Source organism: Mesoplodon densirostris, chromosome 8, assembly GCF_025265405.1.
Source record: "Mesoplodon densirostris isolate mMesDen1 chromosome 8, mMesDen1 primary haplotype, whole genome shotgun sequence".
Classification (NCBI taxonomy): domain Eukaryota; kingdom Metazoa; phylum Chordata; class Mammalia; order Artiodactyla; family Ziphiidae; genus Mesoplodon; species Mesoplodon densirostris.
In genome coordinates, this window is record NC_082668.1 from 90,034,112 (window position 1) to 90,060,908 (window position 26,797).

At 42.0% G+C, this 26,797-nt stretch overlaps 1 protein-coding gene across 2 annotated transcripts in view; it reads left to right on the forward strand.

Moving 5' to 3' along the window:
* Nucleotides 1-2,543: 2,543 nt before the first annotated feature.
* Nucleotides 2,544-26,797, forward strand: part of LOC132495311 (plasma membrane ascorbate-dependent reductase CYBRD1) — a 36,090-nt gene continuing 11,836 nt past the window's right edge. The window contains exons 1-2 of one of the 2 annotated variants that reach the window (XM_060107121.1): nucleotides 2,544-2,839; nucleotides 18,150-18,358. In XM_060107121.1, coding sequence (XP_059963104.1) covers nucleotides 2,647-2,839; nucleotides 18,150-18,358 — 402 coding nt within the window. In that variant the 5' untranslated portion in view covers nucleotides 2,544-2,646. The remainder of the gene's footprint in view (nucleotides 2,840-18,149; nucleotides 18,359-26,797) is intronic. The other variant, XM_060107122.1, reaches the window with a different exon arrangement.

Here is a 26,797-nt window from a genome sequence, read left to right on the forward strand (position 1 = left end):
CCAATATATACATGTTTCTAGAATCATAGGTTTTTCGGAAGGCTATCTTGTTCAGTGCCCCACCCCATCCCCACACATCAGGCAGCCCTTTGATAGCATTGATGTAAAAAGTACTTGAGTAAAGTAACTTTGTAAACTTTACAAAGTACTTCACAAAGTATCTGAGTAAGTACTTTGGTGGCAAATTGTTTACCACCCCCTGAGGGAAACTTATATAACAAATCTGTTTTTAAAAGTTGTTAATACCAAGCCACAACAAACTTTATTAAAAAGTTTCCTCTTTCAAGTGACAAGTTTTATCAAAGTTAGGTCCTTAAAGGACAACTTAAAAGTTGAAATTTTTCTCCGTTTAGCTGGTAACTTCAAGATGATTCAACATCATCCGTACTATTTGGCCATGTTTTCATTCTCCTGAGGTGTTTTGTTAAATGGAGTCTGGAATCCCACAGATTCTTCTTTGCTGCTGCTGCAGAGTAAAATCAACTCGAGAGTGGAGTGAAGGTGTTGGGCTAAGGGGGTGAGGAAGTTACCTGGGGACAAGAACTAGATACTTTTAGGGAGAAGAATAGGGACACAATGATATTGTTGTTAAAGGATTACTAGTTAAAGGTCGAAGAGGAAGAGAAACAGCATAAAAGTAAACAGGGAATCTTTGTAGCACTCAGGAACCCAAAAGGTCTGAAAAAATAAAACTGGAAGATTCAGTGATAGTTTATTCCTGTTTATTCCTATGGATCTATTCTCACCCTTCTCCACTCTGCTGTGTCCTGGAGGCTGACCTATATGGGCTACATCATCTTCCCTCTGGGTTTCAGATTAGCTTCAGCCATTTGGGACCAGGCAGGAGATTGGAGGGGAAGAGAGTAAGGCTGGAATATTCATGCTGCCTCCCATTCTTCCTCCCTGTGGGGTCCCTGCTGGCTGACTGCATCCCTCAACTCAAGGCCATAGCCTCAGTCAGCCTGCCCTGTTTACACTGTTCTCTCTCTCTCTCTCTCTGTCTCTCTTTCTCTCTCTGGATTTCAGTAATCTTCTCCCATTCAGGCCTGGGTGCTGCAAAACCCTTGTGGTTTCCCACACCCTGCCCGCAACTTTGTAAGTAGCCCTGTTCGTTATAAAATTGCCCAACTGGAATGAGCCATCTGTTTCCTGCCAGCACCCCGACTGACACACTCAGTCCCATTCTTCTCCCAACATTTACCGAATGGCTACTATATTTCAAGGAAGAATAAAATGATAAATTAGACAGTTACTACTCTCAGGGAGGCTGTCTGGGGAGTGGAGACAGTCACAGGAACAGACGGTTATATCACATCTTGATAAGTGATGCAGAGAGGCACTGGATGGGGAGGTGGGTAGAAGTGTAAAATAGGGGCCTAGGCAGACTCAGGGAAGGTTTCTTGGTGGAGATGGGGTTGGACAATTTTAGAGGCAGGGACAGGGATAGGGAGTGGTGAGGAGATGGGAGAGAAGCCATGGACATCAGGGCCAGACTGTAGAAAGCCTTATACTGTGGGTAGAGGTCCTTCTTTTCCACTTGTTTACTCTCTTTCTTTTTCTCCCTTTCTTTTTACCAACAAGGGAAAAATAGTGACATCAGTGAAGTCTGCATCCCCTTACTCTTAGACCTCAATCTTGCCCCACTACCAGTGCTTGACACTCCTACTTCCTTGCCTAAAACCTGTCTTTTCCATTGAATATCACTCCCATACACCTCCTGCATATCCTAAGGCCTTTCAGAATGGCAAGATGACAGTTTGGTAAACCAGTCCTTGGAGGCGAGCTACAGGAGAGAGCTAGAAGTGAACGTTCCCAAGTGCATTCTAGGAGCCCTAACAGCCCGAGCCCCACTTTCTTTAACAGCAGTTGATAACACTGACACTTTTCTTGTCCAGTGGAGAAGGGTAAACTTAATGTTGGAAGGAAGGCAGGGTGTGAGTGAGCTTCGCTCCACCAAGGTGGGGCTTTAGTGCAAATAGGTTGGCGCAGGTAGCACTTTTAAGATCCATTTTTATCACATATGCACAAGTCCAGGGTCCAGGAGGTATCTGCCTTTTCTCTCTTAAGCGCACACTGCCAGTAGTTTCCTTGCTAGGTAAGGCCAGGTCCACACAGTCCCACAGTTGCCTCCTTGGCATCAAAGACAGCCAGTCCTCTAGAACTGAGGCTCATGAGGCTTCGTTAGTCAAAATCACACACACAAAGCCACCCAACAGACCCCTCTCTCCTGTTAACCGAGAGTGCGCACCACTGCCTCCCCTCATATAAGGAAAGAGACACGGGAAGAGTTAAAAGAAAGTGGAGGGTATGGAACCCTCAGGACTCTCGCTCTCAACAAGTAACCGGATCGGTTACTCGAGCTCTCCGCAAGCATGGACGCCGGGCCGGGGGCGGCCACCCCGCAGCGAGATCTCTGGGCGGCCACCAGAGCCCGAGGGTGGGGCTAGTCTCTGAGCACCGGCCAGCTGCCCGCCCCCTGGAGGCCCCGCCTCCCAGACAGGCACGCGAGAAAGCCCCTCCCCCGGGCGGAGACAGCTCCTAGAAGTCGACGCCGCGTCCCGCTGCTGTGCCAGTATCCAGAGGCTGCCGCCGCCACTTCGCGGAGTTCCTGTGTGTGGCTACCACCGCGCGGAGTATGGGGCGCTGATGGCCATGGAGGGCTACAGGGGCTTCCTGGGACTGCTGGTGTCGGCGCTGCTCGTCGGCTTCCTGTCTGTGATCTTCACCCTCATTTGGGTCCTCCACTACCGGGAGGGGCTCGGCTGGGACGGGACCGCGCTCGAGTTTAACTGGCACCCTGTGCTCGTGGTCACCGGCTTCGTCTTCATCCAGGGCATCGGTACTGGCATCTCCTGGGAGGAGGCGGGGGCCGGGAGTTCCCGACCGAGTTCCAACCGAGTGGGGTTGGGCGAGGGAGGGGGTGAGGGAGCAGCGCGCGGCGGCCCGGGAGCGGAGTCGACGGGGCGCGGCGCTGGAGGGAGGTGGGCGGGCTCCGAGGCCCGGGGGCCGCGGGCCGGGCAGACTTGGGCGAGCGCCGGGGCGGAGCGCGCGGGGCCGGGGTTCGCGGTGAGACGCGTGGCGGGGTCGGCTGGGCACTGACGCGGCGCGGGGGGCTGGCCGGGCGCTCTGGCCCGGCTTGGTTATTAACTCTTTGCTGCGAGTGGTTGCGACGCGACACCAGACGACACCAAACGCGGGAGCGGAGGAGAGATGCGGGAGCGTGGTGCGGCCCGGCAGCCCACGAGCCCCCGAAAATCGCCCCCTGTGGACCGAGCCTGCGCCATCACAGGCGCGGAGATCTCTTTAGGCGACGCCTTTCGTTGAACTTGCTTCAAGGCTGCGGGTTAGGAGAGGAAGGCAACGTGGGCGGGGGGTTGGCGGTGGGAATGGAGGGGCGAGAATTTGCCTCTTCTTGTCTCAGCCTCAGCCCTGAGCGAAGGGGCCCGTCAGCGGTTAGTCGGGGTGAGTGAAGGAAGCATCAGCTCTGGTTTCACTCATAGAGCGTTAAACGCAGTCGAGCAGAGAAGCTGCTAAGACTCTGAAGGGTGTTTCGCTGCCCTGCCTGGTTATTGGACAGTCTTGAGCCCGACTTGTTTTTGTGGCTGCTGCCCAGAGAAAGTTCCCCTGCGGGGCTTCCTGTTGGGCGCTAGCCCGGAATGCGGGGCCAGAGATGCCCGAGGGGGCCCCGCGGCTGCTGGGCTGGGAGAGATGCTTCTGCTTGGAACATCTTTGGGGTTTGCTGCCTCGGCCTGCAGCCTGTGGGATGAGGCTGGCACGGAGGGAGCGCTCAGCTGATGGCAGTTTTTGTTCTTGTTTTTGAGATATAACTGACATATTAGTTTCAGGTGTATAACATGATTATACGTGGAAATGTCTAATTAACATCCATCACCTCACGTAGTTACAAGTTTTTCCCGCTTTGGGATGAGAACTTTTAAGATCTAGTCTCTTTAGCAATGTTCAAATCTACAGTATAGTATTATTAACTGCCACCATCATTCTGTACCTTACATCCCCAGGACTTATAACTGGAAGGTTGTACCTTTTGACCACCTTCACCCATTTCCCCCCTTACCTCCTCTCTCCGTCAGTGTCCGGTTTTGTTTTCTTTGTCTAGTGCTGCTCACAATGTCCTGACAGCTTCCTTTCCTTCAGCTGCTGTTGAGCTGGAGGAACCTCTAGCCAGTGGTGCAAGCGCCATTTATTTGTAACCACTTTCCAAAAAGTGAAGTCAAGGCCTTGGCAGAGAAAGTATTTAGAACAAGGCAGAAAGTAGTGGACTGGAGTTACGTCGTAGAAAGTAATGGAGAGGAGTGGAAAGGACTTGGTAAAGAGGTGCCCACCAGCCGAAACCTCTAGCCTTGCCTCTGAGCAAGCTGCCTTTTCTCCACTAGTATTTAACTTTCCACAAACAAAGAAGAGAACAAAAAAGCGCCTACCTCCTTCCTAAAGAAAAGATTTTTGTTTCCATTTAAAACGTGGGCAGCAGCCTTGGCCAGTGTGGCTGGCGTGGCTGGCACCCTCCCACTCTGGGAGGTACTGGAAGCTGTTGCCAAGGCCCAGCTGCGGTTCTGAGGCTACCCTGGTATGAGATGGCACCCGGGTGTGAGTACCACTGGCTGGCTAAGTTATTCGTTGCATATTTTGCCACTAAACTAAAATGAGAAAAACATACTCAAGTTCCAAATTCGCTGTTGGCAGAAGCACTCTTTCCTTTGCGGTGGAGCCCTTAAGTTTGGCCAGAGCTGTCAACACCTTTCGTTTGCTCACAGCAGTAGGAACAGTCTCTTTATCTCTTCAAACCAACTCCTCAGAGCAGCTTCTAATACTAAGAAACTTTCCGGAGGGGCTAGAATATCATCTCCTCACCATGGAGGGTAAGGGAAACACAGGTGATAATGCTTGTTTCTTGACTTCTTTTTTTTTTTTTTTTTTTTTTGCGGTACGCGGGCCTCCCACGGTTGTGGCCTCTCCGGTTGCGGAGCACAGGCTCCGGACGCGCAGGCTCAGCGGCCATGGCTCACGGGCCCAGCCGCTCCGCGGCACGTGGGATCTTCCCAGACCGGGGCACGAACCCGCGTCCCCTGCATCGGCAGGCGGACTCTCAACCACTGCGCCACCAGGGAAGCCCGTTTCTTGACTTCTAAAGAGGAGACGGTCTAACATTTATTGAGTGCCTTCTGTGTGCCCACTAAGTGCACTATTTCACAGATATATAAGAGTAAACTGAGGCACAGAGCAGGTGCTACTTCTGTGTAGCACTACTACACAGAAGTAGTGTGTTTTCAGGGGCTTTATTTTCAAGGTTCATTTCTCTGCTTTTATGGCAATACGCTTATTTTCTGTAAGATATTCTTTTTGAGAAGCAAAAAGCTTCATGTAAAATACACTTTGAAACTCTTTGTTCATGTTAGAGTCCATTACAGTTTTCCTAAAATAATTTATAATTTGTCTAAACTTTGGACTTTTCTTAATCTGTTTATATTCACTTTGGGGCAAAAATGTGTACATGGATATTTTGGAAATTTTCATCTGCTGCTTTTATTTAAGCTTAACTCCTGTATTTGTATTAGTTTTGGAATGTTTGTCCTGTCAACATTACCCATCCTGTTTACTATTTGGATTCCAGGTATGAAAAGCACTTTAATCAGATGACACACTTATTTTTAAAATTTACTTTATTGAAGTATAGTTGATTTACAATGTTGTGTTAATTTCTGCTGTACAGCAAAGTGATTCACGAATACATGTATACATTCTTCTTCATATTCTTTTCCATTATGGTTGATCACAGGATATTGAATATAGTTCCCTGTGCTATATACAATAGGACCTTCTTGTTTATCCATTCTATATGTAATAGTTAGCGTCTGCTAACCCCAAACTCCCAATCTGTCCCTCCCCCACCTCCCCTCCCCCTTGGCAACCAGAAGTCTGTTCTCTATGTAGGTGACACATTTAATTGACATGAACGTAAGCTTTCTCATACATATAGGCACATGCATAGCACTCATGAGTTCTTGCAAGTCTTGGCCCACCTGCATGTCCTCACATCCAGCAGTAGGAAGCCTCCAGTAGAAGGACTAGGAGTAAATAGTTGACTTTATAGGCCGGGGGAAACACACATGTTACAGACTACCCATGTTATAAAAGCTTTTTTACTGTGTATAATTGATTCAGGGAGCAAATTTTTAGGCTATGTTATTTCAGATCTCTAATAGTGAACGTGATGTAATTGAGTTCTGTGATACACAAATGTTCAGCAATGAGAAGGGAAGGCCAAAGTACAGTTATTACTCTAAGCATAAAATGCTTTACAAATGCAAACAGTAAACGATATTTAAGACTATGTGAGAATAAGTATGTGTCCTTTGAAACACCTTTAAGAAGTAAGCTCTGAAGAAAGCAAGGGTAACATAGAAGTTACGAAATAAATATCTGTGTGTCTTTTGGAAAATATATGTGTTCTAAAATAAAGTATAAGAGGGCTTCCCTGGTGGTGCAGTGGTTGAGAGTCCGCCTGCCGATGCAGGAGACATGGGTTCATGCCCCGGTCCGGGAAGATCCCACATGCCGCGGAGCGGCTGGGCCCGTGAGCCATGGCCGCTGAGTCTACGCGTCCGGAGCCTGTGCTCCGCAACGGGAGAGGCCACAACAGTGAGAGGCCCGCGTACCGCAAAAAAATAAATAAATAAAATAAAGTATAAGAGACTACAGGATAGTTAAAACTGAAATAAAATTTTAAACTAGTAGGAAATCCAGCAAACATGAATGAGGAAGTTTCAAAGAGAACTTTAGAAGAGCTTGGTGCTCTCTGAAAGGACTGTTTCCCATGAAATAAGTATACTGCCAGGAAATCAGAGAAACAAAACTTGAAAAGGCCACAGAAAAGACTGAAACAAATAAATGCTCTCAAAGTGGCTGTTGATCTTTTAAAAGGTTCAGCAAGGTGGAATGTGTTCTTTAGTAAAAGGTAGAAAATTCAAGTATATAAATTTAGTGCAAAGAAGTCTCAGCAATTCTATACTCCTTACTTTTCCACATGTAGAACTCTTTTGACTGTATAAACTAAAGGAAGAGAAATTCAATAGTATAATGATCTCAAGTTGGTTTTGTGAGAGAATATAACTTCATTGAAGTCACATTTAAAAGAATAACAAAAAGAAATTAAGGGTAGTTCTTAAAAGGCAAATGGGATATCCTATTAATGTATCTAAAAGTGACCAAATTCCAAGACCACTTAAATATATTTGGAAAGGCTCTTGGCATAAAACCTGGCAAAGAATAGAATGGAGAAAGTGCCCCAAATACCTACTCCAAAACCAGCCTTTGGGACGACATAGATAATTAAACCTATCATTCATAAAGAAACAAGGGTTTTTGCAAAGCATAAAGACACAATTCAAGACAACCCCAAGCACATTTTTTTTGTTATAAATAAGTACATGCAGATCTCTTTGTAATACATCTAATAAAAATGTTTTAGACATGATTATTTTGCTCACTGTTGTATCCCCAGCATCTAGAATAACACCTGGAACTGGCACAAAGTAGGCCAATAAATAGTTGTTGAATGAATGAATGATTATTTCAGTACCATTGTCAATTGTTGGTAACAAAATGCAATTTTACAGCCACTCATTTGTGGTGATAATAGTAGCATCCAAAGAAAAAGTGCCCTCCCTTCCCCTCAGTGATTCTGCTGTTTACAGCCGGTTTGGAAGCACTGCTTTAGTCAGCCTCAGGGGAGAATGGGCATCATGTTATATTGGAAGCGCATCTCTACTCTAAAGGCCTCAAGCTCATTAGAATGTTACTGCCTAACTACCACCTGTGCATCCTCACTCCATCAATTCTCCCCTTTACCTTGTGCATCAAGTTTCTCCCCCATTGGATTATTTTCAGTGTGTTATAATTTCTGTCATCTTTTTAAAAAGATTAATTAATTAATTAATTTTTGGCTGCGTTGGGCCTTCGTTGCTGCGCGCAGGCTTTCTCTAGTTGTGGTGAGCAGGGGCCACTCCTCATTGCGGTGCACGGGATTTTCATTGCGGTGGCTTCTCTTGTTGCAGAGCACAGGCTCTAGGTGTGCGGGCTTCAGTAGTTGAGGCATGTGGGCTCAGTAGTTGTGGCTCACGGGCTCTAGAGCACAGGCTCAGTAGTTGTGGTGCACAAGCTTAGTTGTGTATCTCTTGCAAATACTCTATGGACCTGGTTTTCTTATCCCTGAAAAAGATATATAGTGAGTTGAACAGTGGCTCCCAAAAGATATGTTCAAGTCCTAATCTCAGTGACCTGTGAATAGGGCCGTAGCGTCTTTGCAGATGTAATTAACATCTCAAGATGAGATCAGCCTGGATTCAGGATGGACCCTAAGTCCAATAACTGATGTCCTTATAAGAGAAAAGAGAAGGAGATTTGAGGCACAGACACACAGAGGGGAGGCCATGTGAAGATGGAGGCAGAGATTGGAGTGATCTGTCTACAAGTCAAGGAATACCAAGTATTGCTGGCAGCTACCAGAAGCGAGGAGAGAGGTATGGAATGGATTCTCACTTAGAGCCTCCTGAAGGAACCAGTCTTGCCAATACCTTGATTTTAGACTTCTGGCCTCCAGAATTGTGAGAGAATACATTTCTGTTGTTTTAAGTCACTCAGTTTTGGGTACTTTGTTATGGTAGCCCTAGGAAACCAATACAGGATATAACAGTTACCACTGCACTCTGGGAAGCCCAAAGTATGGTATTTTCATCAGGTTTTTACAGACTTGTTGTTGTCCTTCCCAGTCTGGACACAGTTTACCAACCAGAGGCCAATTTTATTATAAGCAATGTTGCCTAATAACATTGGTGAGAAACCTCTCTGTTTACTAGCGCATTTGACCAAAGGTCAGATCCTCGTTCAGCAGGGTATAGGTAGGGAATCGGAGATTGCCTACTCCTGGCAAAATAGGAACCTCTTAGCTCCAGCAGATTGTGGCTATGTAGGGATGCCCACAGTGACCAGAGTTTCTCATTATCCAGGAGAATCTAGATTTTAAAAAACTGGTTCAGTCTAAAAGTAAACAAGCCACAAAACCAAAATATAACCCCCAAATCGTGCTGATCAAACAAAACACATCTGTGGACCAAATCCAGTATATATCTTCCAGTGACTTCTAGAGTTTTCTATCTTGACTTGGTGGGGTTTTAAACTTTTCCCTTGAAGAGTAACAATCTTCCCTTTTAAGAAAGATAAACCAGAAATCTTTGTTTTAACTGTTTTTCTTCCTATAGAAACTTTCTTAAAAGATCAAAACAGGCTTTGAAATGACTGCAGAGTTCAGCTGTACTTTTCTTTCTTTTATTTATTTATTTATTTATTTACTTTTGGCTGTGTTGGGTCTTTGTTGCTGGGCGCGGGCTTTCTCTAGTTGCGGCGAGCAGTGGCTACTCTTCATTGCGGTGCTTCTCTTGTTGTGGAGCATGGGCTCTAGGCGCGTGGGCTTCAGTAGTTGTGGCACGCGGCTCAGTAGTTGTGGCACGCGGGTTCAGTAGTTGTGGCTCACAGGCTTCATTGCTCTGCAGCATGTGGGATCTTCCCGGACCAGGGCTTGAACTCATGTCCCCTGCATTGGCAGGCGGATTCTTAACCACTGCTCCACCAGGGAAGTCCCAGCTGTACTTTTCTAAGTCTGTTCATTCATTTATTCATTTGATTTCTTCATATATTATCCTATTTATTTAATTAGCATGCATTTATTAAGCACTTACTGTATGCCAGACAGTGTAAAACAAATGAGTAAGATGCAGCTCTATCTACAAGTTGTTCTCATTTGAGTTTGTTAGAGGCGAGTTATGGTTTTCTTTTAGAAAACCTGAGCCCTAAATATTTAAAGCTGTCTAGGACTTGTAGTTCAACTCCTAATTTTAGAGATCAAATGCCTAACCAGGGTTAGACCACCAATGATATCAGAGCCAATATTAGTTCTAATGTCATAATATTGATATGAGGCATAAGAAAATATAGCTGGTGTTTCTGGGTATTTGTAAACGTCTAGCCAATTAATTGAATTTTTCTCTTCTCATACACTATTTCATACCAAGTAGGTGCCTTTGTTAGGGTTTTAGTCACTTCAAAGAGATGCTTCTAGTGCCAAGTTGCTAAAACAAATCTTCTAAATCATCCAGATTGCTTCTTTCATTTGGATTCTCCAAAGGTTTTCAGTTTCATGGTATTCATGCTGTGAGACAGTCTGAGAGCACAGGCATGTTTCAGAGCTCAGATTCTCTTTGGTAGGCACTGCAGGAATCTTTTCAAGAAGTGTATTTAAAGAGGATTCTCTGCTTTTACATTTAAACTTGAGGTCCTTTGGACTGAGTCAGGTGAATTCTTAGGTGCACAGGGAAATAAGTTGTAAATCTTGACAGTCGTGCTCAGAACATTCTACCAAGGAGGTCAAAGTAATACGTTATTCAAAGTGTTAAGAAAAGTGTAATGGGCACACCATATTTAAGTAGAATTTATAAGTGTCTTAAAATTTCAGTGTACTTCAGTCTCAATAACTTACTCTTATTTTATTTTGGGGTTCATTTAAAGCTTACCTAAAGCTATTAGGTGGGGCCGAGTGCAGAATACTTTTTACTTATTTGAAAGGACCATTTTTTAAAATATAAATTTATTTTTATTTATTTATTTTTGGCTGCGTGGGGTCTTCGTTGCTGCGCGCAGGCTTTCTCTAGTTGCTGCGAGTGGGGGCTGCTCTTCGTTGCAGTGTGCGGGCTTCTATCGTGGTGGCTTCTTTTGTTGAGTAGCATGGGTTCTAGGTGCATGGGCTTCAGTTGTTGTGGTGCATGGGCTCAGTAGTTGTGGCATGCGGGCTCAGTAATTGTGGCACGCAGGCTCAGTAGTTGTGGCACGTGGGCTCTAGAGCGCAGGCTCAGTAGTTGTGGCGCACGTGCTTAGTTGCTCTGTGGCATGTGGGATCTTCCCAGACCAGGGGTCGAACCCGTGTCCCCTGAATTGGCAGGCAGATTCTTTTTTTTTTTTTAAGTTTTTTTTCTTTCATTGATTTTTCCTCTATTGTTTTTCCGTATTCAATTTCATTGATTTTTTTTAAAAAATTATTTTATTTATTTATTTATTTTTGGCTGCATTGGTTCTTCCTTGCCGCCCGCAGGCTTTCACTAGTTGCCGTGAACAGGGGCTACTCTTCAGCTGCGGTGCACGGGCTTCTCATCGCGGTGGCTTCTCGTTGCAGAACATGGGCTGTAGGTGCGTGGGCTTTAGTAGTTGTGGCTCAGGGGCTCTAGAGCGCAGGCTCAGTAATTGTGGTGCGCGGGCTTAGTTGCTCCACGGCATGTGGGATCTTCCCAGACCAGGGCTCGAACCCGTGTCCCTTGCATTGGCAGGAGGAATCTTAGCCACTGCCCCACTAGGTAAGCCCAACCATTTGGTTTTATATGAACTAACACTTGGGTCAGCAGTTGAGGTTTTCATTTGTGCGTTTTGTTTGTTTGTTTGTTTTCGGTACACGGGCCTCTCACTGTTGTGGCCTCTTCCATTGCGGAGCACAGGCTCCGGACGCACAGGCTCAGCGGCCATAGCTCACGGGCCCAGCCGCTCCGCGCCATGTGGGATCTTCCCGGACCGGGGCACGAACCCGTGTCCCCTGCATCGGCAGGCGGACTCTCAACCACTGTGCCACCAGGGAAGCCTGATTGATGCGTTTTAAAAGAGGATCTGCTCATTTTCTGGGAACTAATAAATTACTATACTTTATCAAGATTTGTATATTCAGCACATACTTACTGAATTCCTACTATGTGCTAGTCTCTGTGCTAAATGCTGGGATCTGACAGTGAACAAGACTGACGTACTCCTACCTTCGTAAATCACAAGATTTAAACACAGAAGAACTGGAGTCAAATTGTTTTCTATGTTTGGGGACATTTCTCTCCCTCCAAGTGCCCTTCTCCCCACATTCACTTTGACAGATTCTAAATTTGCATTGCCTGCTATGAGACAAATTTGTATATGTGGATAGTTTTGTAATGGTATATGGATGGAAAGCTGGTTTCAAACCAGAGATTACATCTTGGAGAATATATATTTCACATATTTCTGAGTTGATTATGCTGCTAGGAACTGAGAAATTTTCTAATAATTAAATTCAATTCAAGTTACTTCATTTTTCCCTTCATTGTTGAAAGAATAATTGTACACAGGTATTGATTTCTTTTCCCTTTCCTCCCTCCTTCCCTCCCTCCCTCCCTCCTTCCCTCCCTCCCTTCCTCCCTCCCTTCCTCCCTCCCTCCCTTCCTTCCTTCCTTCCTTCCTTCCTTCCAAGTTTATCACAATAGCATGTTCCACCACCAATAATTTTTCTTTTAGAAAGATTTAAAATGTATTTTTCACATTATCTGTGTTCATGTTTCCCCTCATTTTCTGGGCGAAAATGGTTTTGCCAACTAGGGCCTCTTACAGAAAAACCCTTGTTTCAGTCACAAGTAGCTGTTTGATAGCATTTTCCCTCCTCATGGGCTTATGAGACCTTTTTCTTCCTTCTCACTGAACCTCAGGAATGGTGTTTATGTAAGTGCCAAGCCAAAGAAGCAAGAAATATTTAAATTCCACTCTCCAGGCAGTTTATACTACTGTTGAGAAGAGCTACTTGTTTAAGAAATGTGGTTGATTTGCTAAGGTTGCCCTTTCTCCTGAAGTCCACCGTATTTTGGTTACTTACGCATTTTAAAAAGCATGTAAACACCTTATGCAAATGCAGCATTTTGCAGTTATCCTCCATCTATCCAGAGAGCATTTTGAAACTTCTCTGTTGCCAGGATAGGTGCTGAAAACTCCACGCCTCACTCCTATGAGAGCTGCTGAGATTTCCACAGGCTGCCTACTTAGCAGTTGAGACTAATTGGCTATTGGGTTTGCAAGCTTACAGAAATATTGTTCTAACTTTAAAAGTATTATGAACTCTTTCAAACATACAGAAAATACTATAACAGATCCCCATGTACTCATCACCCAGATTTAACAGATGTTAAGATTTTTGCCATCATAAAAGTTTATAAACTTAAATAGAACTTAAAACTGGTAGGAATAATAGATAATGCAGGCTGATGGAGGGGAGAGGTTGGAGGCAGGCACCCTTACCTGAGCAAGAAACTAAAAGAGGAGATAGAAAAATTCTACACTAGACCCAGGGACTAAAAGAGAAACGTAATTGTCTGGGCCCGTTTGGGTCAGAGGCAAGTACCTCTCCTGCTTCAGAAGTTCCTAGGGGCTTTCTCTTATAGTAAGTAATAGGACAGTGTGTTTTGTTGATAACCCCCAAACCATCAATAAAAGATTAAATTGTGTTCCACTCATGCTACTGCTAGAGAAGGAAAGCTAGTGTGCAACCAATTTGAAGAACATTTGAGTAAATGTGGAAAGTTTAAAAGTCAAGTTTTGACACTCAAAGAGGGTAGACTTCAGTTTTTTGGAAAATTTGACACATTTCTCTGTGGTGCCCATAGTATTGAGAAGAGTGAAAATTCTTCATTAGGAGCATAGTTGTCTATGAATTTTGGGCAACCTTTTTAAGGTACTTTTAATTGAAGAAACACGTACATGCAGAAAAGTACCTAAATCATAAGTGACATGTTTTCATCACATGAACACACTCATGTACCCGTCATGAAACAACATTCCAGGCATTCCAGAATCCCCTTGGTAACCCCTGTAACTCTCCTCAGTCATGATAACTATTCTTGATTTCTGACATCCGAGGTTAGTTTTTTTTTTTTTTTCGGTACACGGGCCTCTCACTGTTGTGGCCTCTTCCATTGTGGAGCACAGGCTCCGGACGCACAGGCTCAGCAGCCATAGCTCACGGGCCCAGCCGCTCCGCGCCATGTGGGATCTTCCCGGACCGGGACTCGAACCCGTGTCCCCTGCATCAGCAGGCAGACTCCCAACCACTGCGCCACAAGGGAAGCCCCCGAGGTTAGTTTTGATTTTGGAAGTTTTTGATACAATATGACCCAGATTGGGAAGGAAAAGCTGTTGTGATTTATTGCTTATAATTTGCTATTTGAGCAAACATCCTGAGTATTTCCTTTTTGCATGTGGATGTTCAAGTTCCCTCATCTAAGCTTCCTTCCCCTGGGGTGGTGCCTGGAGGATATAATGGTGGTGACCATGATGATGATAACAACAGTGATATTAATTTAAAAACACTAAATGATATTGAGCAAAATACTTCACATCTCTGTACCTCTGCTTCCTGCTCTGTGTAATGGTAATAATAACCATACCTTCCTCACACAGTTGAGTTGAGGATTATAATGTAAACATGTAAAGCACTTAGCATGGTGCCTACTACCTTGCAAGAGCTCAGGTGTGTGTGTGTGTATGTGTGTGTGTGTGTGTGTGTGTGTGTGTGTGTGTAATAAATGAGGCTAAACCAGGAAAAAGGGAAATGCGTTACTAGGTTTTTGGGTTTTTTTTTTTAATAAATTTCTTTATTTTATTTATTTATTTTTGGCTGCGTTGTGTCTTCGTTGCTGTGCATGGGCTTTTCTCTGTGGAGAGTGGGGGCTACTCTTCGTTGCAGAGCATGGGCTTCTCATTGCGGTGGCTTCTCTTGTTGCGGAGCATGGGCTTTAGGCGCGCTGGCTTCAGTAGTTGTGGCTCGCAGGCTCAGTAGTTGTGGCTCGCAGGCTCTAGAGCTCAGGCTCAGTAGTTGTGGCGCACGGGCTTAGTTGCTCTGCAGCATGTGGGATCTTCCTGGACCAGGGCTCAAACCTGTGTCCCTGGCATTGGTAGGCAGATTCTTAACCACCGCACCACCAGGGAAGCCCCACGTTATTAGGTTTTAATATTTTGTAGATTTTTATTTTACTGCTGCCTGATCACAGATTGATTGCAAAAAACTTGATTGTGTAGATAAAAGGTTAGTAAGTCTTTGGGTAAAGAGGCATTTGCTTTCCTTAAAAACTAAAGAATCATATAATTATGACAGTGAAATTTATTTTACTTCAACTTTTCGTTGAAGTTAGTAAATATTGGAAATAATCTATATGTCAATTGTATGTCAACATACAATTGATTATTATCTAGAAAATCCAATATGTATGAGAATATTATACAGTCCTTAAATTCATGTTTTCGAGGATAATTTAATGATATGTGAAATGTTCATGATATAATTTTAAGTATAAAAATAATTTAAAATGCAAAAAACAAACCAAAACCAAAAAACCCATTAGATCATATAGAGTGTGCCGCTGAGTCATCAGAGGAGAAAAAGCATGAGGAGGGGAAACCACAGTGTTAGAGTTGATATCAATTTGATTTCTGGACTTTGATCAGTCTGCAGAAAGTGCTTTACATTTATTTATTTAAAAAATACTAGGGCTTCCCTGGTGGCGCAGTGGTTGAGAGTCCGCCTGCCGATGCGGGGGACACGGGTTTGTGCCCCAGTCTGGGAGGGTCCCACGTGCTGCGGTGCGGCTGGGCCTGTGAACCATGGCCGCTGGGCCTGTGTGTCTGGAGCCTGTGCTCCGCAACGGGAGAGGCCGCAGCAGTGAGAGGCCCGCGTACCGCAAAACAAACAAACAAACAAAAAACCAAAAAAAACTTAAGGGTCATACACACACAAATAAAACTACTGAAATTCGAAAAAGTTTAGTGGATTATACTGACGTCAGTTTCCCGGATGTAATACTATACTGTAGTTATGTAAGATGTTACCACTGGGGGAAACTGTGTGAAGAGTATATGGGATCTCTCTGTATTATTTGTTACAACTGTATGTAAATCCACAGTATCTCAAAATAAGTTAAAAAAAAATACTAATGGAGCTGCATACATATTTTGAGCCCAGGGCTGTCCTAGGCTCTGGGGATACAAGGAGAAACAGCAAGACACATTTTTGCCTTCAAAGAGGATGAAGTAGGGATGAGAAGAGGCCTTGAACTAGCTTTTATTTTTAATTAATTAATTAATTAATTAATTATTTTGGCCATGCGGCAGGGCTTACAGGATCTCAGTTCCCGGACCAATGATTGAACCCAGGCCATGGCAGTGGTTGGGACTCAGGCACTTTCACTGGCAAGGCCCAGGGTTCAATCCCTGGTTGAGGAACTAGGATCCCGCAAGATGTGCAGCACAGCCAAAAAAACAAAGTGTACCTTTTAAGGTGTTGTATTAAATGGTTTGAAAAAATTTGTTGAATATAGACATGATTGTCTACAAAGTTTACATATCCTTAAAGAAATATAATCAATCAACATTTATAAGATAGCCATATATGCACTAAAATTAGTAAGTGGTAGTCCTTCAGAATTTATATTACATAAAAGGAATACTGTCCTAATGGTGAGGCCTGTCAAGTGTTGGAATGGAACCAAATAATAGGAAGATTGACATCTTGTGCTGAAAGCTCTAAAGAGGCTGAATTCACATCTATCTTTGTAGGTTTTTTGTGTTTCTGCCTGAAAATGGACAAGATAATCTTTTACATTTTTATGATCCAATTAAGTTTCATATATTCAAATTATAAATGTCTTTGAAGGGAAAAGGCAGCAGCAGTGTCTGCTTCTTTTCTGGAATTAAGAAATATACATGATTCACTGCTGATATAATAGAATCCATTTTCCAAGGAAGTATTCTTTAAACATTTTCAATCCGCCATATATTTCCAGATATCTAAATTTTCCCTGACATGGACTGAAGGAGTGGAATGAGGGTGGGTTGGGGCAGGATATTGTCTTCAGAACAAAAATTAATTGCATGCTGGGTAAGGTGGGTATATAACCTATTGCTTAAGCCAGGACATTAAAAAAAAAAGCTTTTTAAGTATCTTTTTGTTAAAGTTTAATCTACATGCAGAAAAGTATACATATAAATATATAGGTTAATGAATCTTCCCTCAGTGATTACCTATCTAACCAACACCTAATTTGAAAATCAGATTATTAGCAGGAGCCCAGAAATCCCTCGTGCGTTCCTTTCCAGTTGCTATACCCCTTCCTCACAAGGGCAACCAATATCTTGACTTTTCTTTCATATCAGTTGAATCATACAGTATATACTTGTTTATGTCTGGTTTCTTGGCATTGACATTATAGGTTGGTCCATATCATTGGGTGAAGTTCTAGATTTAGTTCATTCATCCTCTTTGCTGTATATTATTCCATGGTGTGAATATATCACAATTTATTTATTCAATCTCTTAATGATGGACCTTGGGAAGTTCCCAGGTTTTGGCTACAATGAATAGTGCTGTAATAATATTCTAGTACTTGTCTTTTGGTGAACTTATGTACATACTTCTTTGGGGCATATTCCCAGGAGTAGAATTACTAGATCATAAAGTATGCATATGTTTTGCTTAAGTAGATGCTGCTAGTTTTCCAAAGTGTTTGTTCTCATTTAAGCTCTTATCAGCAGAACATGAGCGTTCTGATTGTTTTACAACTTCTCCAATACTCAGTATTTTCCATATTTAGCCATTCAGATATGTGGCAGAGGTAGTCTCATTTCTCTGTTGACCAATGAAGTTGATATCTTTATTATGTTTATTAGTCACTTGGATATACTCTTTTGTGAAATACTTAGATATACTCTTGGATATACTTTGTCTATTTAAATCTTTGCGCATATTTTTCTATTGTTTAGTCTGTCTTTTTCTTGTCAAATTAAGACACTTATATGAAGAAACCAGATCATAAGATTAAGAATTTCATTTTGGACATGTTGATTTTAAAATATTTGAGAAGCATCTATGTGGAGATGTCAAGAAGCCATTGGATTATGTGGGTGTGGAGCTCAGAAGAAAGTTCTGGGCTGGAGATGAGAATTTTGGAGTCCCTACCATGCAGGTAGCATTTTAATGAAAGATTGAATGAGATCACGCAGAGAAAGAGCAGAGAGAGGAAAAAAATCCTAGGACTGGGCCTGAGAGGCAGCAAGGTTCGTTCATAAGTTGGGAGTAAAGAAGATGCCAGCAAAGAGTCCAAGAAGGAACCACTGAGAGGCAGGGAAGAGGCGGGAAGCAGAAGCCATGAGAAAAGGGTTTCACAAAAGGGAGTGTTCACTGTGTCGAACTGTTCATCTTGTGTTGATTAAACAAACAGCACCACTACATTCTGTCCACTTTGGTCTCTTTTTAGCCATCATCGTATACAGACTGCCATGGACCTGGAAATGCAGCAAGCTCCTGATGAAATCCATCCATGCAGGGTTAAACGCTGTTGCTGCCATTCTTGCAATTATTTCTCTGGTGGCTGTTGTTGATTTCCACAATGCCAGGAACATCCCAAATATGTATAGTCTGCACAGCTGGGTTGGACTGACAGCTGTCATTCTCTACATCTTACAGGTCAGTATCTCAGTGTATTTCTTTTTAATTTTTTAAAATATTTATTTATTTATTTATTTACTTTTGGCTGTGTTGGGTCTTTGTTTCTGTGCGAGGGCTTTCTCTAGTTGTGGCAAGCAGGGGCCACTCTTCATCGCGGTGCATGGGCCTCTCACTATCGCGGCCTCTCTTGTTGTGGAGCACAGGCTCCAGACACGCAGGCTCAGTAGTTGTGGCTCACGGGCCTAGTTGCTCGGCGGCATGTGGGATCTTCCCAGACCAGGGCTCGAACCCACGTCCCCTGCATTGGCAGGCAGACTCTCAACCACTGCGCCACCAGGGAAGCCCTCTCAGTGTATTTCTAAACAAGATATAAAAAGTAAAACAATTCAGATACTTTCGATGTTTTCCATTCATTCATAGTTTCTTGGAAATCATCTCATTCCCACTAGTCACTGTTCCATTTGTTTCCATTATAAATAAGTATTTCCCCCTGAGGGGGCACCAGAACTGCAGAATTCAGTTTTGAGCTTGAATGTAAGGGTTTAAATATGGACATATGTATGTAGAGAAATTGCCATCTCATAATATCTAGGCTGCCATTGTTTGGACTTTAAATTCCATGTGCTGCATAAACTAGCATAGGCAAGAGCTATAGATTTCTTTCTAACATTCTCTGTCACTTCTATTTTCTAGGTTTAACTTTATGAGTAAAGAGGTGAATTTTTACGTCTTTGTTAGATTTTGAAGGCTCAGTGATTATTTTATTTTCATTTCATTTATTAAATGTCTTCATTTACTAAAAGCACATACTCTTTTTTTTAAGTATTTATTTATTTGGCTGTACCAGGTCTTTGTTGCCGCATGCGGTCTCTTAGTTGCGGCATGAGGGATCTAGTTCCCTGACTAGGGATTGAACCCAGGCCCCCTGCATTGGGAGCACGAGTCTTAACCACTGGACCACCAGGGAAGTCCCCAAGAAACACATACTCTTAAGAGCACTATATTTAAATGTAAGTTAATGGAGTGAGATAGGAATTTGGCTGTTCTAGATCACAAAAGTAAAGGTTAATTTTTAGTGTTTTTGGTGTTAACCATTTTGTTGAAAAATCTTTGTCAATTTTTTTGACAAACTATGTCAATTCACTTCCCTTCCTTAGTACATATATCCAACTCCTGATTGGGACATCATTGTGAACTTACTTTTCTGTGGATATAGGAGAAGAAACTGGAGTGAGTTCATAAAACCTCAAGGCATATTTTAGAATATATGAATGTATGACCTCTTTAAAAAAGGATCTCTTAGCAGACATGTATTTGTCATTTTTCTGCCTCTTAAAGTAAGGTTTTTAAAGCCTTAAGCCTTTTTGAATTTTAAGTAAGTAAAAGTTGATATCTATATGGACACTATTAATAATTTAAGTTTGCATTAGCATGCCTGGAGGTAGGGATTGGCGGATTGGAAGGTGCCAGGCAGAAGGGGAGCATAGGGAGAACCATGTATCAAACATGATCTTACTGATCAAGAAGGAACAAGGAAAATATCTCAAATTGGGTGACTGAGCCTAGCCCAGATCGCCTGCCCTCAAAGTTGATTTTCCCTCAGTGTTCTCATCTGGGAGACAGCGTCCTACTCTGCTGCCAGCTGGTGGACCCTCTCCCTTCAGAGAGTAGGATGGCAAGAGCAGGGGCCATTGAGGTGCTGCCAGTTGCTTTGGGGACCCCCTTGGTCTACTAGCATCTCTTTGGGACTTTCCTAGCTTTCTGTTCTGCTTTCAGCGGTTTGTTCCCCTCACTTTGCCTCACCTCCTCTGTGCCACACCAGAATGCAGGATATTAGAGCCAGAGCACAGCGTGAGGCATTCTGCTTATCTCACATAGTCCTTCAAGTGCGATAGTCTTTACAGATGCTGAGGACGCACAGGTTACACAGCAGGTGGCAGAGCTGAGACTCAGGCGCTGGTCTTTCCAATCCTGAGCTCTCCCCACATGGTCCTGATGTTTCTACAACATCCCCACCATCACTCAGCCCGTGTTTGATCATCCTCAGTGGACGGCCATATTTCTGAGGAGCAGAATGGAGACTACCCAAAACTTTATGTAGCTTGCCTGTGAGAGGTTTCTATGGTTCTGAGTACAGTAGTTAAAATGGATTAGATAAAATGCCTTTAGTGCGTTAGTTATATGCCAAGGCATTCTCTGAACATCTGGAAAGATATGCATCAGAATGTTAACAGAAATGATCTCTAGGTGCCTGGATTCCAGTTGATTATTTTTCTTTTCACTTTTTGTATCTTCTAAATACACATGCATTTCTGTATAACAATAAAAGCTTTTAAAGCTAAAAAAGAAAGTTTCCTATATTAGATATACCTTTTAATCTGGAATTTCTAAAAATCAATTTATACTGTGCTCTATATCTTAATATATAAGATTAAGAAATATCTAGGGATTAGCAAAAAAAAAGAATATTTATTGAAAAATATATGGGTCTTAGATAAAATGGTTCTCAGAGGAATACAGGCTTAAATGCCTTTATTTATTGAAAGAAAAACTTAAAATACGTAAATGGAGTATTCACTTAAGAAACTGAAGGTCAACTATATCTCAATAAAACCAGGAGAAAAAAAAGAAACTAAAAGAGAACAGCAAAATATACAAGGAAAAGTAAACAACAACAACAACAACAAAATCCATGAACAGTTGTATTAGTTTTCTATTGTTGCCATAACAATTTACCACAAACGTAGTGGCTTAAAACAACCCAAATATATTACCTCACAGTCTCTCTACATCAGAAGTCCAGATTGGCTTGGCTGGTTTCTCTGCTCAGGGTCTCACAAGGTCAAAATCAAGGTGTTAGCTGGCCTGGGCTCTTATGGAAAGACTCTGGGGTAGAATCAGCTCCCAAGCTAATTTAGGTTGTTGGCAAAATCTAGTTCCTTGCGGTTGTAAGACTGAGGTCCCCATACTCTCACTGGCTGTCGGCTGAGGGTTGTCCTTAGCTCCTCTCTCTGTTCCTTGCACATGGCCCCCTCTGTCTCACTGGCTTGGAATCTCTCTGACTTCTCCTTCTTTCTCCTCCTCATCTCTTCTTCCTCCAGCCAAAGTTCTCTGTTTTTGAAAGGGTTCATGTAATTAGATTGGGCTGCCCAGATAATCCAGGGTTTTCTCCCAATCAGAAAATCCATAACCTTAATTACATCAGCAAAGCATCTTTTGCCATGTAACATAACATATTCATAGCTTGCAGGGATTAAGTTGTGGACATCTTTGGGAGGCGGCATGATTTAGCCTATCACAACCATAAATTTAAAATAGAAGAAATTACAAATAAAATGAAAAGCTGGTTCTTTAAAACAAGGAGAATAAAATAGATAAACCACTGCAAATCTGATTGAGAAAAAACACAATATACAACATTAAGAATAAGAAAGAAATATAGTCATAGATATAAATAATATTTTAAAATTAGGACAGTTTATTAAATTTATTAAATTATTAATATATGGTAATATTCTTAAAAATCTTAAAGAAAAAAGGATTGTCTTCTTGCCAAATATAAACTACCAAATTTGACCCAAGAGGAACTAGAAAACCTAAACAGACCAATAACATTATAAGCAACTGGTAAGATCATTTGAAATCTATCACTAAAAAAGACATCAGGTCCAGATTGTTTTATACCTTTGACCTACAAGGAACAGATACTTTAAACTGATCCAGAACACTGGGAGAAAACAAACTCCTCTTAGATGTTACCCCATTGTGCACTACATACTTCACATCTAAGGTGGCAGCTCTCATGTTAAACACCTTTATCAATATCAAACAGCAAACATCACCTTAAACTGTGAAATACTGAAGACATTTCCATTAAATAAATAAGTTATTGATGCTTGGTACCTCTGTCATTCAACTTTGTTTTAGAGGCTTTAGCTAATGCATAAGATAATGAAAAAAATCTGTATAAATAATAGAAAATTTGTGACTTTTTTCCTGTTTGCAGATCATATAATACATGTCTAGAAACACAAGAGATGGCTAAAATAATGAGAGAATTTGGAAAGGTATCTGGATATAAGATAGCCATGCAGAATCTAATAACTTTTGCCCATACTAGAGATAACCATTTAGAATAAGAAGTAGAATCCTGTAAATCTTATAGTAGAATACTATAAAATCTTATTGAAAAACAGAAAACATGGTATGAATAGAAGGATACCATGTTACTGAAAGAGAAAAATTAATATAGAAACATCCTTCCCTCTTCAACTAATATTTATAGTTAATATAATTCTAATTTTAAACCCAATGGGAGTTTTAAACTTTATGCAGAAGAACAAGTATCCAAGGATAACCAAGAAAATTTTGAAGAAGTGAAGGGAGACCTGCTTTATTCAAAACAAGGTATTCACACAGGAATAAACAAAATATATCCATGGCAAGAACAGAGAGGACAGAAACAGCCCAAGTGTGTACAAGAACTTTTTCTATGACACTATGGTATTTCAATTTACCAGGGAAAGAATGCTTATTTAATCAATGTTACCTTCATAATTGGCTATCCATTTGGAAGAAACCAAACAAACAAAAAGACTCTGTACATCACATAAAAGAAAAAAAATTCCAGATACAGTAGATTAAAGGTATGAGTATAAAAAATCCAAAATCAGTGAAAAGAGCAAAAGAAAATTAAGAAGCATATGATCTGTATAATGTTGAGGTAGGGGAGGCCATAAGGTTGACAAGAAGTCTAGAAACCATAAAGGAAAAGAAAGACATTTATGACTACATAAAATTTTTTAAAAATTATAATCATCTCTCATCTTTGGGGGATTGTTTCCAGGACACCCTTGGACACCAAAATCTGAGGATGCTCAAGTTTCTTATATAAAATGGTGTAGTATTTGCATGTAACCTGCACACATCCTCCTGTATACTTTAAATCATCTCTAGATTACTTACAATACCTAATACAATGTAAATGCTCTGTAAATACAATGTAAATCCTATATAAATAGTTGCTGGTCCGCGGCCAATTCAAATTTTGCTTTTTGGAACTTTCTGGAATTTGTTTTTTTTGAATATTTTTGATCTGTGGTTGGTGGAATTTATGTATGCTGAGCCCATGGATATGGAGGGCTGACTGTATATGTGACAAAAGATATTCAAGTCAGCAGGAACTGCACAAGGAGATATGGGGAATAATCATGTCATGTGTTAAGGGTTAATGTGTTTAATATACAAAACAACTTCTAAAAATTAATAATAAAAGTCAACCTAATAGAACAATGAACAAAAGAGTTGAACAGGCAGTTCAAAGAAGAATTAAATCACCAATGAGCATATGATAAAATGTCCAACCTCACTAAGAAGTTAGGGAAATGTAAGTTAAAACAACAATAAAGTAACATTTTCTCCCATGAGACTGACAGAACAACAATAGTGATATCCATTGCTGTCATAGATGTGAGGTAAGGGTGCACTTTTGCCCTGCTGGTGGGAAAGTGAATTGCCACCGAATTAGGGACGTAGTTTGTTAATATCTGTTATTTTTTTAAAAAATATACTTACTCGGGCTTCCCTGGTGCCACAGTGGTTGAGAGTCCGCCTGCCGATGCAGGGGACACGGGTTCGTGCCCCGGTCCGGGAGGATCCCACATGCCGCGGTGCGGCTGGGCCCGTGAGCCATGGCCGCTGAGCCTGCGCATCCGGAGCCTGTGCTCCACAACGGGAGAGGCCACAACAGTGGGAGGCCCGCGTACCGCAAAAAAAAAAAAAAAAAAAAAAAAAAAAAAATATATATATATATATATATATATACACTTACTCTTACACAACATTGTAAATCAACCATACTACTATAAAAATTTAAAGTATATATATATATATATATATATATATATATATACACACTTACTCTTTAATCTAGTGATCCCACATTTGGGGAGAGTGGAAATAAAATACTGTCACAAAAGGAACTCTAAGAAGGATTTTTAGTGCGGCAATGTTTGCAGGAAACGGGAAGCAACCTAAATGTCCATCAACAACGGAATGGCTAAATAATTTGTGGTAAATCCATGTTGAATATTATACAGCTGTTACAAAGAATGTAACTATGTCTACTGTTCAAGAGTGAAATCAGGGACTTCCCTGGTGGCTCAGTGGTTAAGAATCTGCCTGCCAATGCAGGGGACATGGGTTCCATCCCTGGTCCAGAAAGATCGCACATGCTGGGGAGCAACTAAGCCCGTGCACCACAACTACTGAGCCTGCGCTCTAGAGCCTACCCTACTGAGCCCACGTGCCACAATTACTGAGGCCCACATGCCTAGAGCCCGTGCTCTGCAACAAGAGAAGCCACCGCAATGAGAAGCTCACTCACCACAGCGAAGAGTAGCCCCTGCTCACCACAACTAGAGAAAGCCCGTGCACAGCAACAAAGGCCCAATGCAGCCAAAATAAATAGATAAATAATATTTTTTTTAAAAAAGGAGAAAAGAAAGGGGGCTAGCAACAAAGCAATACAACCAATACAAGCTGAAAAGTCTTCACCCTTCCTCGTGTTTGTCTACGAGTTGCAAAGCATTTTAAGTTGTAGGTATTTTTTCTACTTGTGATATCTAGCCTCCTGGGGATTAAAAAAAAAAAACAAACCATTGTGTGTATGTAGAAGTTATGAATCATAATAAAGTTAACTCTCATGATTCCACCATCCAACTTAATTTAGAAAACACATAACACCTCCTCACCCCCAACTTGATCCCACATCTTTCTACCTATCCCAACCCCTGGAGGTAACCATTCTCCAGAAGTTTTTTTCTCATTCCTGTTTTTCTTTATAATTTTACCACATACTCTAAATTCCCAAACAATATGTTTAGTTTTTATTTTTTACTTTTTAAAAAGCAGTATCAAATGTATTCAATTACAACTTTTTTTTCTTTCTACTGATTCAACTATATTGATTCCTCTAGGTGTAGTTTATTCATTTTTACTTTTTTTTTCCTCAAAGAATTTTTTTTTAAAATTAATTTATTTTTGGCTGCTTTGGTTCTTCGTTGCTGTGCTCGGCGAGCGGGGGCTACTCTTTGTCGCGGTGCACAGGCTTCTCATTGCGGTGGCTTCTCTTGTTGTGGAGCACGGGCTCTAGGCACGCAGGCTTCAGTAGTTGCAGCACCTGCGATCAGTAGTGGTGGCACACGGGCTTATTTGCTCTGTGGCATGTGGGATCTTCCTGGACCAGGGCTCGAACCCATGTCCCCTGCATTGGCAGGCGGATTCTTAACTACTGTGCCACCAGGGAAGCCCTTCATTTTTACTTTTGTATTCCACTGTATAAATAAGCCATACATTTACTTATCTATTCTCCTGCTATTAGACATTTGGGCAATTTTCAATTGTTTTCTGTTACAAACAATGCTGCACTGAACATTCATATATACATCTCTTGGTCCTCATATGCAAAGGTTTCTCTGGCAGTATACTTAGGTGCGCACTGAACATTCATATATACATCTCTTGGTCCTCATATGCAAAGGTTTCTCTGGCAGTATACTTAGGTGCGCAGTTATATACTCAGTCTAAAAGAGTAACATCAACTTGTTTGCCAAAGTGGATGACCCAAGTATGTTCCTGCCAGCAGCAAATAAGAGTTCCCATATGGCACATCCTTGCCAACATGCATCCTCTTCAAACTTTTTAAATATTGCCAAACTAGTGGGTATAAAAGGGTGTCTTCTTGTGGTTTTATTGTTTAATTCACTGATTACTTATGGTTCACCTCTAAAAAAATACCTGTTCACGTCTTTTGTCCATTTCAAACATGAGTTTGTTTTCCTTTTTCTTAAAGATTTATAGGTATTCTGTGTCAAATTCCTTTTCATTTATATGTATTGCATATATCTTCAAGCTTTTGAAACTTGTATTTTCTCTTTTGTTAGTACTTTTTTTTTTTTTTTTTCGGTACGTGGGCTTCTCACCGCTGTGGCCTCTCCCATTGTGGAGCGCAGGCTCAGGGGCCATGGCTCACGGGCCCAGCCACCCCACGGCATGTGGGATCTTCCCGGACCAGAGCCCGAACCCGTGTCCCCTGCATCGGCAGGCGGACTCCCAACCACTGCGCCACCAGGGAAGCCCTGTTAGTACTTTTTGACAAATAGGAATTCTCAATTTTAATGAGATGAATTAATCATCTTTTCCTTTAAGGTTATTATTTTTTGTTTTGATGCCTTGTGTACGAAATCCTTCCCTACCCTGAGGTCAAAACAAACGAGATTCTCAGGTTCTACTCCAGACCTCCTGGATCAGAAAGTCTGGACTGGTGGGGGACGGGGGCGAGCCCAGCTGTATGTGCTTTCGTAGGCCCTCCAGGTGATTCAGAGGCACACTGATATTTGAGAACAATTGATCTAAGAGAAAAGCCTACAAATAGCCAAGAGGTTACATTACAGTAAT